Here is a 15,950-nt window from a genome sequence, read left to right as displayed (position 1 = left end):
TATGCAATACAAAAATAATGTAACACCTAACAAAAAACAAGGGCATAATATTGACAGGCAGCACACTTTTAAGTAATAAATAGTTTTCTTTTCTACTTCAGATACTGTCAGGCAAAATTTTTGAGGTATTCAAAAGAAGAATTCGCCATTTATGTGAATCAACAACCCCCTTAGTCTTATGCTACTACTATCAGAATAAAGACATGATAACAAAATAACACTGAAATTTTTAGAGCTTCTGAAGACAGGTATTTTCAAGTTTAAAAAGTCTGCAGATTAAATATATTTGAGATTGTTATTTTAGCAGAATTACCCATTTAACATCAAAGCTGTAAGTCCCTATATGAATGAAACAATGATCAACCCCTCTGGAAAATAGCTAAAATGGTACCAAACCCAACTTCACTAGGTAAGCAATTTAAATGTGCCTACGTGTGTCTGTAAATCAAAATAGGCTCTTCTTTCTTCCATCCGCTCTCGATTTAAATTGCTGTTGAATTCTGCAGCTTTCTTGGCAGCTTTTTTAATATATTCTGGAACTTTACTGGCTTCTACTTTCTGTGTGTTCTGCTGCTGCATTTGCTGGAATAAAAACAAATATATTAATTCACATACTTTTCACTATCAGTTTGAGAAGAGCTTTTTCTCACACTCATGTCACAGATTTGGTTCACTTGAATGATAACTACTTACAGAATACTCTTTATAATGATCAGTTATTCGCTGTCGTTCTTTCTCTTGCAGTATAACAGAATATTCAGCATGTTTGGCAGGGTATTCTTTAATCATAAGATCAATTACTTCATCACTACGCAAAGCTGTCAGACCTAAAATAAATAAAACCAATAATGATGCTATCTGGCAAAAGTAACTGTAGGTTATTTATATCCCACAATGACCAACTCAAGTTTTTGAGCAGCTAAAGACAACAACCTGCTGTGCACAATGCTTCCCTTTCTCAAGCAGCAATGAACTTTTGCCATTCAGTTTTCAAGGTTGATTAGGAGTTTGCTCGTACCCAAGGCTTGTATAATTACTTACAGCTACAGACCCTTTCACATTGACCCAACCACCTACTTAAAGGCACTGGTGAAGCAGAACCTTTGTTCTAGATGGGACCTCCTGTACTGTTAGTTTCAGTTTCCAATGCTAGTGAAGTTTCATTACCCTGCAGAACCATTACTGAAATTACGAGGTTTACATAACGTCTCTATACAAATCAAGGAAGAATCATTATGAGAGCAATTCAGAGCAGCAAACTGCACACAGACTCCTGACTCCCAATTAAAGCATTTCAAGTTCAGAAGTCAGAATGCCTCAGTTTGCAGCTACAATGCAGAACTCCTCCTGTGAAGGTTCCAACACAACTAAACTCCAAACATGGACAACAGCACAGAATGACTTATATTACTACAACTGATTATAACTATAATTTTAAAAACAGGGGTAGCTAACTCAGCACATATCTCTATTGGATATAACGGGCAAAATGTAACATTTTACTTCTATTAATAAAAATTAAGATATGGTTCTCTTACCGATAGCTAAGTTAAAAAAAATAGAGAGCTGGCAGGCAAGAAATAAAGGTGTTATACTAAAGATTGGCAGCATATAAGATGACAGACTCATGATACACAGAAAAAAAATCGTGGCAGCATCATTTAAACTCTAACATGTCGAAGTCACGTATATTAGCAGAGTAAGAAAAAAACTCTTTCAATATAAGCCTCAGCAATTACATCAATCCATTTCAACTACATTCAAGTGCCTTAATATACACTCCTCGAATTTCTAACATAGAAGCTGAACCATTTAAGATACATCACTGATGTTTCCTGAGCTCCAGTGCAATGCAGGAAATTAAGACTAATGTATATAAAGACACCATGTACATATATATGTGTAATATATACCACCACCTACATATATATATACATATATACATAATGTATTTATATGACACCACACAATTATGGTGGTCTCTTTTATAAGAGAAAAAGGTTCTAGAAGTTAATTTACAATATAGCAAAATCCCCTCTAAGTAATTAGAATAGATCCAAAATATATTTGTTAATAATAAATATGGAATATTGATACATCATGGCCAATTTACCAAGTTAATAATAAACCAGTGCTAATTTCAGAATTTATGCTGTCAGTTAAGAGGGATGCAATTCTTCTCTAGCAAACTGAACCCACTTTTTCAGCATGCCATACTTTTTCTACTGTAATAAGGAGTCTAACAATTTGTTTTCTTACCTAGTGTGCACTGAGTCTCTGTGATAACATTTAGTTCTCTGAGGTAGAGTTTCTCCTTGTGAGATAAATCTCGCCTTTCTAAATCTCCAAAGAAAACAAAAAAGAGAAATAAAAATGTGTGCAGTAACTGAAACTCCCCCATGAACAGTGTAAGAATACTTCACAAGAAGTTTGTTTCCAGGAACCTAGAGTCTGTATTATACCATTATTCCAAGGAACATGACAACTTTATAAACTAATTTAAAAAACAATGTAGGAACATGGTAAATTTTCTTGACCTGTAGTAGGTCAAGACCCTGCCTATAGTTACCATTTACAGAAAAACTAAAGAAACCTGATGTACAAGTTCAAATGCAGAAAGTTTTACCAAGTACTGAAAGCACAGACTTTTTTCTTTTACTGTGACTTTTAAAAATAAATTCCCCAACAAAAGAATCAGATTTGACAATTCTGAATAATGAAGGCTCAAATACTAGAACCTCCACAAACATGTTTTTTTTAATTTTTCCACAGTGTAGGAGCGTTGCCATAATTCAGGAAACAGAATAGAGAGGTACAGTTATATAGTAAGAAATGACCAACAAATCACTTAAAAATAGAATTGACATCAATTTTTAAAAGGTTCTTGCTGATCTAACCCCCAATCAGACTTGTTCGCAAATTTTCAGTGGCAATACCATGAAGTCTTGCATTACTTCAAAAAACCACTGGATACATTTTTAATATGCCAGTAATGAAAATACAAAGTACAACAAGTATAATCCAGATCTGCTTTTGCTGGGTCTTTTTTTAAGCAGTTAGCTCATCCTATAACCAAAGAAGCACACACTACATCCAAACTGTTTACAGACACAAGCTTTTAGAAGAAAAACTTTATTTAAAAATAAATACCTGGATATTTTCTTTTAAAAGAAGTCACACCCAAATATTCACTAACTTGCTCCTGAAGCATATAGTATTCTCCTGTTTCATCGGGTGGCCATTTGTATTCTATCAAATTTTCAGCAGGAAAATAACTATACCTAAGCATCAGAACAATGTTAGAACAAATCACAACAATACTTAAGAAGAATGCTTACATCTCTAGAAATTCAGTAATTCCTATTTATATATCAATGAACAGTAACTACAAATTTGGACAAGCAGTTTAGGACACAGCATCCTGTGAACCCGTTTCAAAAGTCACATTGTTATACCCAACTTCACTTATATTTTTCTAAATCACCATTTATCAACATGCTAAGGGAGAGAACCTGAAGAAAGTGATACCCATCATAATGGAGAGGACACCAGGAAAAGCAACTACTACAGTGTCAAAATTCATTCAGGTATGCAATGTTTTAAAAACAGGTAAACTGTGCTGATTGTAAATCAGATGCAGCACTGTTTGTGGCCTTTTAAAATAAAATACCTTAAAATATGCTGGGAGCAATAGACATCTAGCTATTTATAGGACATCACCTCAATTCAGAAAGATGTATGAAGAATATTCAAGTAAAGAAAAAACAGCTAATACTTAAGCATACTGAACAAGAAATTCAGACTTGCAATAAAAAGTGGGAATTGTAAAAAATGGTATTACCCAAGGTCTTGACTGGAAGTTTCACAGCTCCGAGAACTGTCCCCTGAGCCCATACGCCGTCTTTTGGATGGCTGGCTGCCATCATTGGAATTTTCTTCTGTGTCATCCTAAAATGAAAATAAATATTTTAAAAATCAGACTACTCTGAAGGTATGTAAAGCACAAGGCAATCCACAATTTAAATATACTCAAACTGCTAAGCCATTCTATGGCTGTTGTAACAAACAACTCACAGGGCAGTCTACATAACAAACTATTCTTTGTTATAAACTACCTGCCTGACGCATGGTAGCCCAGGAGAATTGGGTGGCTTCTCACCTGTGGCATAGGTAGAGTTCTGAATAGACAGAGCTGTAGCTCTGGCCACCAAATTCATAATTCCTGATGTAAACTACCTCTGGCACTTGATTAGACTAACACTCCAAACCAAAAGCAAGTGCAGAAGAAAACCACCAAATCCTTGCTGAGAGCTGATGCTTATAAAATCAGGGAAAATATTACAAAAGCAATACAGGAGTTTATGGGCATACAGTTAGAACAAAAGGAACAGTATACAGTTTACAAAAAGTATCATAACAGCAAGTAGCAAAGACTCGTCTCTTGAGATGAAAAAATATTTGGAAGAAAAACCCTAACTTTGTATTACAACAGATACAGAAGAGAACAAAGCTATTCCAAGGAACATTCAGAAGTTAACTTACAGTGTCACTATTCAGATTTCAAGCGATCAATATAATGAAAGGGAATAAAGAGTGAAGAGGAAAAAAAGACCTAAGCAAAACAAAGAGTTCTGTCTGTAAAATCTAGAAGACAGTGACTCTGCTGATGCTGTTTTCCACTGCTTTGTTGTCCAGTAATGCTATACAACTCCTACTCACACCATCAACAATCTCAAAGCATTTAGTGACCAACTCTGTTTGATCATAACTGAGATACAGAAAGCAGAAATCTTTGAGTGAGTTGCCTACTGTAACTAGTAGTAGAGTCAGGAATGAAACAGTTAAGTAATTGAATCTCTAAAGTGGAGCAGTGTGAAAGAATCAATTTTCTAAAGTCTGTGAAAAGTTTAAGCAAGAGGAATTAACTTGTCAGGAATAAATGGATCAAACTCAACGATACTTACTTATTTAATAATGACAACAATGTTTATTAGGTTTACCTTTGCTAATGTCTTTCATTCTAGTATGTTTTACTTCACATATGACTTGAAATAGCAACTTTAAAATGTTCCAGCAAATAAGAATACATTACTTTTATTATGCAACATTTGTGAAATGTTATAATCAAGACAGGCCATAGGCAAAAAGCATTTGTCTCCTGCAATTTTGGCTTATTTCTTGTTTGCACAATTTTTTACAAATATTTTTCTTCCTCTTTAAGGGGCAAAAAGAACATCTTTCATGCAGTAATAAAAATTAAAAAGCAAAACTTAATGAAACTGTGTTTTCTTAGTACAGTCATTCTTAAAAAAAAGTGGTATGCAGCATCTCCACTCACATTACCAGTAATGCCACTTCCTAGTATTGCTGAGAATACCCTGTATAAATTCAGAAAAACAAAGCAGCAGCCCCCAATCAAAACAACATTGCAGGAGTATTTTGTGGCACAGCTGTCTCATCAGTAGCTCATCTCTATTTCCCTCAAGAATATTAATCCACTCCAAATCATTTTAACTGCTAGACAGAAACCAGAACAGGGCCAAAGCAACCCTCTGGTATACCAAAACTTCCAAGAGACTTCAAAACGTCTTTAAAAGACAGATCTCAACCTGACAGTTTGGTGAAGTGCCTGGTATCAGTTTCTCGTTTTCCCTTTTTTCCTTTGTAATTTTTCATTTATTAAATCTGGTACTGTTACAAAGTATGAGTATCCATAACATAGAGAGATCAGTGTCCTCCATTTGCATCTTTGCTTCCTTATTTGCTTAAAATTTCAGAAATTCAATCACATAAATTCAGTTTGTTGCAGACAACTTCGTGTAAGAAGCAAAAACATCTGCAATCTTAAAGGCACATTGCTGCTCAACCACCTTTACTGTTCAAAAAAAAAAAAAAAAAAGGATAACTCTGTGACTTTCTTTATATGAAAAGTCAAACACTGCCAAAAAAAGCCCCTTTCTCGCTGAAAACGCATGTTTCTGTAAAAAGCCTGTTAGTCCTTACGAAACATGGTGACGTTACAAACTTCTGGGACGTCTATTATTGCAAGATCGACGTAACGCTCCTTTATTAAGCGATCGAGAAGCCTGAACTACCCAAGCCGTGTTTCAAAGAGCGACTGCCGATCTGTGCCGGGAGTCCTTGGCGCCACAAGTGCCCGCGGTGCCCGGGAGCAGCCGGCAGGGCCAACGCGGAACTGCCGGCGGCCAGACCCAAACTTTCCCGGCTGCGGCGCTGCCGCGGTGAGGACTCCGCTGCCGCGCCGCCCCCGGGAAGACGCCGACGGACTTTTGGGAAGAAGACCGCCCCGGGCGCTCAGCCCCAGACGCGCGCTGAAAGTTCGGCCCAGGGCGCGGGAGGCCGCCCGCCGTCGCCCGGCGCCCCCGGCGGGAGTGAGGTGAGCCCGGGGCGGGCGGGTCGGGTGGGAGGCGCGGGTCACGGCGCCCAGGCGCGGGGGCCGCGCGAGGCCTCCCGCCGAGGCGGCTGTTGCGCCGCAGCTCCGCGGCCGCCGCCACCCGCTCTCACCTTGAGGGACTGCGCGCCGGGCGTGGCCGGGTCGCTGTCGCAGAGGCGCGGGGACAGCACGGCCGCCATGGCCGCCGCCGGCTGGGCCAACAGGAGCGACGCCGCCGCCGCCGCCGCGCGACCGGGCCTCGCGCCGCGCCCGCCGGCCCCGCCCCCCCGCGCCCTGCGGGGAGCGGCAGCGGCCCCTACCGGCCAGCGCGCGCACGGGCGCGGTGGCTCCTGCTCCGCCCCCCTCCGGGCAGCCCGCGGCGACCCCGGCCCGCGCCGCCGGACCGGCACCCGCACCGACCCGGCGCCGCCCCGCGGGACCAGCGCGAGGGACCCGTCGCCGCCGGTGCTGCCGCCGCCGCCGCTGCCGCGCCCTTCTCCTCCTCCCGCCGCTGCCGCTCGGGCGGCCGCGCGGCCCGGCCGCGAGCGCGGAGCCGAGCCGCCGCGGTAGCGCTTGGGCAGCAGCGCGGGACGGAGGGGCAGCATCGCCCCGGCGGGGTGGTCAGCGCCGAGCGCGGGAGCTGGCACCCAGCAGGGCCGGGCTGCTCCGCTCCGCCGGCAGGCTCCCGTCTCCGGGAACGTCAGCCGGGGACGAGCTACGTTTGTGAACCATCAGCCCCCGCAGGAGGGGGGTTCGGGGGGCGGGGGGCGCACTCGGAGGAGCCGCCACGAGCGCGCTCGCCCCTGCGACGGAGGGAGGGCGCGTGCGGCCGCTCCCCGCCGCTGCGCGGTCGCGCCGAGCCGGCGGCGCGCCGGGCCGCGCCGCCTCCCGGTGCCGGTCTCGCCGGTACGGGCGGGCGGAGCTGAGGCGCAGCCCTCCCTACCCGCCACGGGAGCGACCCTCGTCCCGCGGGCCCGGGAAGGCGCGCGCGCCCGCCCGCATGCAGCCGGGCCCCGTGGGCGCGCACGGCCCCCGCGCCGGCGAACAAAGCGCACGGCCGCGCCCCAGCTCCGGCACCGCCCCCGACCGGGGGCTCCCCCCGCCACGCGTGTGCGCCCACCCACGGCCCGGGCTGCTCACCGCCCTTCGAGGCTTGCCCGGCCGCGGTTCCAAACGCGCTCAGACCCAAGCTGGCCACAGGGCGTTGGGAAACACCGCTGCCCCCTCCGCGTTTATCTTCAGCTCCCAACAATAAAACGGACATGGCAAAGGCACCAGCGCTCGATTTCCACACACAGCAGATCCAAAAGCTGATGTCTATACACTTCACAGATCTGCTGGAGTCTCATTTTAAAAAATACAATCACTGCTGCCCTTGCCAATTACAGACCAACTCTGAGTAGCCTCGTGGTTGACCCCGTCGTCCTCCTGCCACTGCCACCAGAAGCCCCTAGACCAAAGTGACCTAATTCACTCAATTCAGTTCTTCTCCACCAACCAGACCCTAAGCAATACTTAACCAAAGCTTAAGACCTGGGGAACCTAATAACTGAACTTTCACTTCATTCAAGGCAAACGACTGGAAATTTGCACAAGTTCCTAGGACTGCAGAACACAGCTTCCTTCCCAGCCAAGTTTCTAGGCAAACTAGCACTTTATCATAGATACAACTATGAAAATGAAAAATGAACACTGCTTTTTCTTATAAAAAGCATGCTTTTAAGAAAACTGGTACCTGCAACTGCACGTAAGCATTGGTTAACAGTCCTAGGCACCCAACAGACAAGCAACATTCAAAATTTTGCAATGTTTGGCCTTACACCAGCTGCTTCCACTTCCACAGCAAAGCATTACAACAGATGAAGCCCATATGTACTCAAACATAAACACTTCCAAAGCATTTTTTTGGGTTTGTTTTTTTTTTTTAAATAGAGCAAAACTGAGCAAAGTTATCACAACTGTATGTCAGTTTGAATGTGCCAACAGCAATAGGACAAAAAATTAATACTAAAATAATGATGTTTTGAAAATTTTCAAGTATACCATGTACTGTGATGCATGAATCCAGCTGTGACTTTCAGAGTTTTAGTCAGTATAACAAGCCATTACCAAAGCCAGTGCAATAAATGTATCAGTTTCACATTTAGCTGAAACCCAAGTGTCTCTTTGATCATCCCACAGGCATCTGCTGGCAACCTAAAGGGATAAAAGAGAAAAAGGTATTAGTGAACCTATATACAGCAGTTTTACTATTTATTTTTTAAAGAACACACAGCATTATCTAAATGCTAATCTAATCATATTAGGAGAGTTACAACGATTAACAAAATGCAAAATTTGAATAAAATTAACAATTCCTATTCGATTTTAAATACATCTTCTTGCTTCACAGTAAAGCTCCCACCTCAACAGCTCCAAAAATCTCAACACCAAACCTCCAATTCTCTTTTGCATTCACTTATTACACTTTAACCTACTGTAAGAGCACCCCTTCAAAAGCAATAGAATGTCTGTGTGAATGGACACTAGTTTTGGGAACATATACAACTAAGAAGTCACATCCCCCACTCCTCCACCTCCAGCTTACTCCAGTCTACTCGTGACCATTTATTGGGCTCTCAGCCTTTTTGTTAGAATTGCTTTCAAAGCTAAACTGTGTGCATTGATTGCTGGAATAAACATATTCATTGTGAGAAAAAAGTTAGCTTGGACCACTTCACTAATCTGTTTGTACCTACAGCTCCTCAGTTAAAGCACTGCTTAAGAGGCAGCATACTGTGAGACGGCACCAGAAAAGCAGGTAGATGCAGGCACCTCACAAACTGGCTTTGGTACTGAAGCTGAACCCTCAAAAGTTGTTTCATGTAACTTACTAAACACAGGTTGGTTTCAATCAGGTTTTGAGAACTGATGATGAACACTCCAAGGTAGAAGTGTTCTTTGACACTGTTAGACAGATAAAAGCGTTCTGAATGCCAATGGGAGCTTGGAATACTAAATTTATATACCAAGACAGCAAAATCCACTATCCTTTTATTTTAGGTGTTCCAAGTTCAGGTGACTGGTGTTAATTTGAAGTCCCAGGAGCATGTCTGGTGGCAGCTGCAGTTACCATCCCTTTCCTTGCCATCCTTGTGTTCCATGTCACCCCGCATTACAACTGCACAGAATTTTGCACTGCATGTGACAACCCAAATGGAGATCCAAGTACACTGGACAAAGAAAAAAAAAATTCACTGAACTCAAGCGATTGTACTGGCACAGCACACAGCGGAAACAACTGTTTAACAGGGAAGTACAGTAGGCACTGTTTACCACTTATTGAACACATGAAGAAAACAGCCTTCAGAGAGTTAGGCAGTCACAGCAGCACCTTGAATTGTCACCTGGCAAACTACTACCCATGAAGAAAGTATGGAGCTTTCTTTAAAGAAAAAAGCTCCAGTACCACCTCAAACAAGTTAAGCTGCTGAATGTGAAAGAACACCTAGGAGATAACACACAGGTCTAAAAGTTGTTTCCAATTTTCAAAAGGTGTAACAAATATGTTTGCTTACAATCATTGCCTGATTTGCCTTTTCCACAATTAGCACTGATACCACATACTTATAACGGTCATAGTCCAATTCCTTCACAGACTTTAATATTTCTTCTGAGATTGAAGCACACAAGAAGGGACTAGAAGCTCCATCGTATGTGGCTTCTTGTAGTTTATTCTATCAAAAACAATGTTGGAAGATCTTAGTTTTCATCCTAGTCGTCTTTTGCAAAAAACACCCTTTACAATTATTTTCATTAAAAGAACATGAGAAGAACTAATGAGTTGAATAGTCAGTACAGATGATCATCTCAAACAGCAAAGGATGCACTACTTTTACTCTAAAATGTATCTGTTTTTTTAAAGGTGACACACATGCCCAGCCAACCTCCATTTAACAATCAGGAGTGTATTCTTCTCCATCATTTGGGCTCAGTTCACTGGAAAATAGTGCTACAAATATCTGTACCAAATATCTAAGACAAGTCTTCCAGACAGCAGAATTAAAAAGATCTGGTTATAACTGTTCAAAATACCACTAACAGCTTTGGATTATCTCAACAGATTGTTCTCTTTCATTTTTGCTTAATTTATGTATGTAGCAGTCTGACTGTCAAGGATACCAAGTAATTTTATGCAGGTCATGTGATATTAGCAGAATTAATAGAAGTCCACAAATCTGATGTCATGATCTTTCCCTAACTGGGTATTTTGCAGATTATGGTACTTTGAACTGTGCTGTAGCTCAATTTGATTTAAAAAAATGCAAGAGTTTAGGAAGCTTCGGCTCCAACTAAACAGCACATGCTCAGCAATGACCTTGCAGAGGCTCTTCTGCACTTTGCAAAACAGAGTACATTCACATTACTCTCATGTGCCAAAACTCAAAGACTGCAGAGATTTATGCAAATGTTTAAGTTTATGCAAATTACACTGTTCCATAAATACTTTGCAAGACAAGCTACTTTTGCAATGAGACAATTAATTTAAAAAATACTATACCGTTAGTATCGCTTGAGCTTTGTCTCTTACTAAACAATCCTGAACTTTAGTACGTGGCTCTAGTCTGTATGTGTTAGGGCATCTTGGCTTTGCCTGTTCTGTTGGAGCTTCGTGATGTGCTTGTGTCTTTTTTCCTTTTGACTGTACAAAATAATAAAAAAAAGTCCACATCACATGTCGATATTTTAGAATTTAACGGACTCTAAATAATACTTTATGGTGCACAGTTAAGAGAAAAAAACCCCAACAATTAGTCTAGGAATACGTTAACAATGAAACACAGAAGGCTAGAAACTGGTTATCATCTTCTGGCTGTTTTAACACTACTGTTTGGCCTGAAAACAGAGAAGTGGTCGACTTTCACTCAATTTTAACCTCTTTTACAGCAAAATCCAACTGAAGTTTGCCCTTCAGCTCAATCAGACACACCATATTAGTACCTTGAATTCACCCCCTTTTCCAAGTAAAAATACACAGATGTTAACATACCCATCCAAGACTGTTAGCCACAAGTTCAAGCTTTTAATTCAAACAGCCTACCCAAAATACAGACTTGGTTTGTTTACTTCTTCATTTTACTTATTCTTATTCCTTGTTACTAAACAAGTAGCTCATGTATAGATGATTTAATTTGCTCATTAAAAAAAAAAAAAAGGAAAAGTAAGCTCCAGTCTGCAAAACTTTGTAATTTTGCTTGGAACTTAAAAACAGATCTCTGAAGATCGCATTTTCTCCCCATCCAGCTGCGTACTCTTCAACACACATAACAAAACTCATCCCTCTATGAATGCAAGAAGGAAGTCTGTTGTTGCGAAAAGTCACCTGCTGTCCACCACAGTGGCTTAAAACAGAACCGTAAAATGGTAACAGAGACAGAAAAGCACAAGGAACCAATGAGATCATAACAAATACTACAGCCAATGGATTTCCACACCAGCTACTTCCTAACAAACCACTTCCAAGTTTTACTGACTCTTCAGTCTCTGCTCCACTTCCTGACTACTGCTAGAACTTAACATGAAAGAAAATCATCACTTCCTTTCCAGGAGAGCAGAAAAGAGCTCAAAGGTGAAATAACATCACGATGCAAGACTTATACTAAGAAGTACAGAAGAAAGTCACTTATGGATAATATAAAAGTCCAATGAGAATTATTTAAAAAGATGCGCTACTCAGGGGCTCTCAAGTCTTTCCATCTGAGGAGTTTTAAGAATCAGGGAAGAAATGCAGTTTCTTCTCTATGAAATCACTTACACATTGGCTCTGTCAACAACTGTGGACATTACCTAAAAGTGTCCTCTAGTTCTTTAAAAGCAGTGATGTTGGCAGCCTTAGTGCAAATTGGCTGCTGGTGTTTGTTGAACTCTGAATAGCACTTACTCTAAAAATGCAAAGACCAAACACACTTGCACTTAGCCTGTGGACACTCATTACCTACTAACTGCAAACACAGATCTCAAAAGATTACAGCCCTGACATGCTCATCACAGGTCACCTAACAGAAGAAAAACCACCTCAAGTCTTGCAGCTGAGCTCTTCAAATGACTATCCCCATCCATGTGAGTAGAAATGAACTTGTGAAAAAGGGCGCAGTCCAAACAGTGATTCTTTGCTGACATGGTTCAGCTTGAGCCACACCACCTTCACCCTCTTTCATTACTGATGGAAGAAAATTCATGTCTATAGCACACAGTGGTGATACTTAAAATTTTACCTGATATTATTAGTGACATGAGCTTTCATAATCACTTGCAAGAAGTCCTTACATTTCCTAATGAGGCAACCAAAAGCCTTATTGATTTCTCTATACACATGCCTAGTAAATAAACCTACTCCTGTATATCACTGTATAAAACACACAGTAAAAACCCAAGTTTTTAGCACAATGTTACAATTACATTTCTGTAAAATATTTGCACCCTCTGTGAAAAAAATCTCTCAAAAGTTCAAGAACTGACTGCATTTGAGGACTTGACCAAAAAAATGCCTGTTCTTATGCTACTCAGCTCGAGTACATTGGCTTAACTTTGGACATATGGAAGGAAGTATGCTAAGAGAAAAAACAGCTTTTGCTATTTAAATGAAATGCTGTTTGTTAGTAAGTCCATTTTAACAACCAATAGCTGTTAGTTGGTAAAACAAACAAGAAACCTTTCTTGTTTATTCCTTCAGAAGAGGGCACCCCTCCTAGCTTAAAGCAGCACCCCGACTTGGAAGGACTGCCCCACCAAAGGGAGAACCACCCTTCTCTTTACCATCACAACAGCTCGGCCTCCCAATGCCTGAGCCAGCGAGCCAGCATGCCAGCTGCAGGGCAGGTGCGAACATAACACCTGACCCAGCAGAAAGAGCACGAGCTACCGCAAATCGGACGCTAACCAAGAGGGAACAGCATTCCTGAGACCAATTTTCACAAGACCACACGCACCTTTTAACCCACGTTCTTCACGCACTGTACTGTCCTCCTTAAGCACACAAGCCCCATCCTTCCCTCCCAGCTGAAGCGCTGCAGGCTCGGACAGGCACCCCTGCCTCAGTCGGGCATCACATTCCCCCGCCCCGGGGCCGCTGCCCGCTGCCCCCGCTCCCGCTGGTGCCCCAACCCCCGCCAGCTCAGCCCCCCGGAGCCGCCTCTCGTCCTGGCGGCCGCTCACGGTGTCCTTATCGTACCTTCTTCCCTCCCTCCGGGTGCGCGGCGGCTTTGGCCCCCTTCTCCATGGCTGTGGCCGCGGTCCCGCTCGGCGGCGGGCGGCGGCCCGGGCCCTGCCCGCGAGCCGGCCGTGAGGCGGCGCGCGCGGGCGGCCGTAACGGAGGCAGCGGCGGCCATGGCGGGACCGGGCGCGCCGGGCCGGGCCCCGGGGAAGCGCTGGTGCTGCGGCCTGCGGGCGGCGCGGCGGGGAGGGGAGGGGACAGCCCTGCCCTGCTTCTGCCAGTGCCAGCCCGGGGCTTGGTGACCTGCTCTCCCTGGAAAGGTCACCGCCCCGCCCCGTGCCTGGCCCGTTTTACATAAGTAATAGTAATAAAGGGTGGCAGTGGTATTGCAGGTTTTGCTCTGGCCTTCTGTCCCTGACATGAAACGGCGAACAGGAAGGGGAAGACACAAATTAAGGTGGACTGAATGATACGTCTTATGAATATTGTAGATTTTTAAATTTATTTTTCTTTAAATAGCAGGTAGGTACTCCAGATGGCAGCTAATAGCGGTTTCTGGTGGGAACTGTTACCCTTGCTCAGTGCTGATACCTATATAAATATTTCCTCTTTCCTTCAAGCCATGAATTCAGAAATAACGTATGTGAGGGTCAATTCTGCCACCAAATTAAAGAGGAAAAAATGTTTTTCATTTCAATTAAATGGAATATTTTTCATTATTGTTAATTGTGGTACTTCATTTTCAAACATTTTTTTGTCTGTCTGGATAATGAAGAAGTGAGAGGGGTTTTTTTACTAAATCAGAACTATTTTCACCCTTGTTAACATAGGCAGTTTTATCTGTGCAAGTTTTTTAATTTAAATGTGTGCTTCTGAGTCTGTCCATTTTTCTCTTTAGACTAATGTGGAAATAGCATGAATGCTTAAATTGCACTAATACTGCTACAGAATTCACATGTTCTTCTCCTGCCTTCCTCTGAGGATCTTGCTGGTTGTAAGGACTGATGCTCTTGGTTTACTTGAAGTAGCATCAGTTTCTCTGTAAGGTCAGAGATTAGGCAGAACATTTATATGTGACTGGGATATTTTGCTTCAGTCTATCTTGTAATGATTTCAGCAGGTATAACCATCTGAAATACACCCTTCTGGCCTTGTGAAAATGGAGCAATTCTTTCCCTCAGTTTTCCAAAGGTGGTTCTGGTTGAGAGTTCCTTTCATCACATGCGTGGATGAAACTTGCATTGCAAACCCTAACAGCTTGTTTACAGACACAGTATTACTGTCTGTGTAGCTGTGCTTATGGGTATGTTTTAATAATTTTCTTTGTTCTCATGAGTTTTCTTGATACAAGGATTCTTTTTGTCTGTGTGTGTTTGTTCTAGATGGCGTTGTTAGACTCGGTCACTACTTGTCTTTCTCAGCCTGTGCATTATGCGATTTGCAAACTTGGATTTGAGAAAAAGGACACCTATGATATTAATAATATTTTATCTGGAAACGGTGAAGTATGTTGGCAATCTGTTGCAGAGCATGTGTGTTACCTTGAATCAGGTTGGTGTTTGCCTGTGGTAGTAGTGATACATTTGTAAGACTGATACAGAATTTCAGTACAGTTCACAGCAATCCTAGCTAAGTTGTAACATTTTGTTACAGTGCAGCATTAGCTCTGCTGCAGATTAGAGAATGTGCAGTTTGTATCTACAAAGAGCTTTAAATTTTTCATCCGCGTTTGGTATTTGGCTTTTGCTGCCTCCTAGGGTTCATGTAATCTGTGCCACCTAAGCAGCCGCTACTTTGCCTTCGTTTCCAGCTGAATGTGTCTGTAACATAAGGGATTCCATTCTGCTTCTCTCCCACCCCACAATTGCCTTGTTCTGTGTTCTTTATATTCCTTCTGCAGTAAATTTAAAAGCCCAGGGCCATCAATATTCCTACTGTTGCTTCTATTTCCCAACTTTAACTTGTACAGAAGTACTGTTTTGTTTCTCTTCTGTGAAGAATAGCTTGTAGTTGTTTTTTAACCAAAACAAAGTATTTATTTCCTGATGAACTCATTGAATTTTAATTTGCCAAATTGCATACATGTTATATGTATATTTTACCACCTCTGTTATTAAATCCCAGAAGTGGTAAAAATATCTTTCAGTAAACCAGAAGAATTTATTTTCCTATAAAAAGCGTCCCACGAAAAAGAAGCAGTGATACCACTCTGTAAGGTACCACATCCATCTGTGTTCTTTAAGGGCCGTAAGTGGTGCAATTTGACTCCTGCTGAGCCAGCACTAGCTTCCAGCTTGATTATGTGGCATTTATGTAGAAATTCTAGTAGGTTCTTTGCATTTCCACAAAAGCAGAACATTATGA

The 15,950-nt window shown here is 42.4% G+C and overlaps 2 protein-coding genes across 7 annotated transcripts in view; one reads left to right on the top strand and one right to left on the bottom strand.

Annotated features, from left to right (window-relative positions):
* The window catches only part of PHF10 (PHD finger protein 10), an 18,358-nt gene extending 11,703 nt beyond the window's left edge, over nt 1–6,655 (bottom strand). Inside the window, exons 1-6 of one of the 3 annotated variants that reach the window (XM_048299325.1) lie at nt 6,526–6,655; nt 3,842–3,948; nt 3,151–3,281; nt 2,260–2,337; nt 694–827; nt 433–582 (exon numbers count right to left, since the gene is read on the bottom strand). In XM_048299325.1, coding sequence (XP_048155282.1) covers nt 433–582; nt 694–827; nt 2,260–2,337; nt 3,151–3,281; nt 3,842–3,948; nt 6,526–6,594 — 669 coding nt within the window. In that variant the 5' untranslated portion in view covers nt 6,595–6,655. Of the gene's footprint in view, nt 1–432; nt 583–693; nt 828–2,259; nt 2,344–3,150; nt 3,282–3,841; nt 3,949–6,525 lie in introns of all 3 variants that reach the window. The other 2 variants (XM_048299324.1, XM_048299323.1) reach the window with 2 other exon arrangements.
* ERMARD (ER membrane associated RNA degradation) overlaps nt 6,085–15,950 on the top strand; it is a 27,610-nt gene continuing 17,744 nt past the window's right edge. The window contains exons 1-2 of one of the 4 annotated variants that reach the window (XM_048299319.1): nt 6,085–6,397; nt 14,969–15,137. In XM_048299319.1, the coding sequence (XP_048155276.1) occupies nt 14,969–15,137 (169 nt within the window). In that variant the 5' untranslated portion in view covers nt 6,085–6,397. Of the gene's footprint in view, nt 6,398–13,830; nt 14,109–14,968; nt 15,138–15,950 lie in introns of those variants that run through there. The other 3 variants (XM_048299320.1, XM_048299318.1, XM_048299322.1) reach the window with 3 other exon arrangements.

The sequence above is a fragment of the Corvus hawaiiensis genome, chromosome 3 (assembly GCF_020740725.1).
Source record: "Corvus hawaiiensis isolate bCorHaw1 chromosome 3, bCorHaw1.pri.cur, whole genome shotgun sequence".
NCBI lineage: Eukaryota > Metazoa > Chordata > Aves > Passeriformes > Corvidae > Corvus > Corvus hawaiiensis.
The sequence above is the reverse complement of the archived record's forward strand: the minus strand, read 5'-3'. Positions and strand labels throughout refer to the sequence as shown.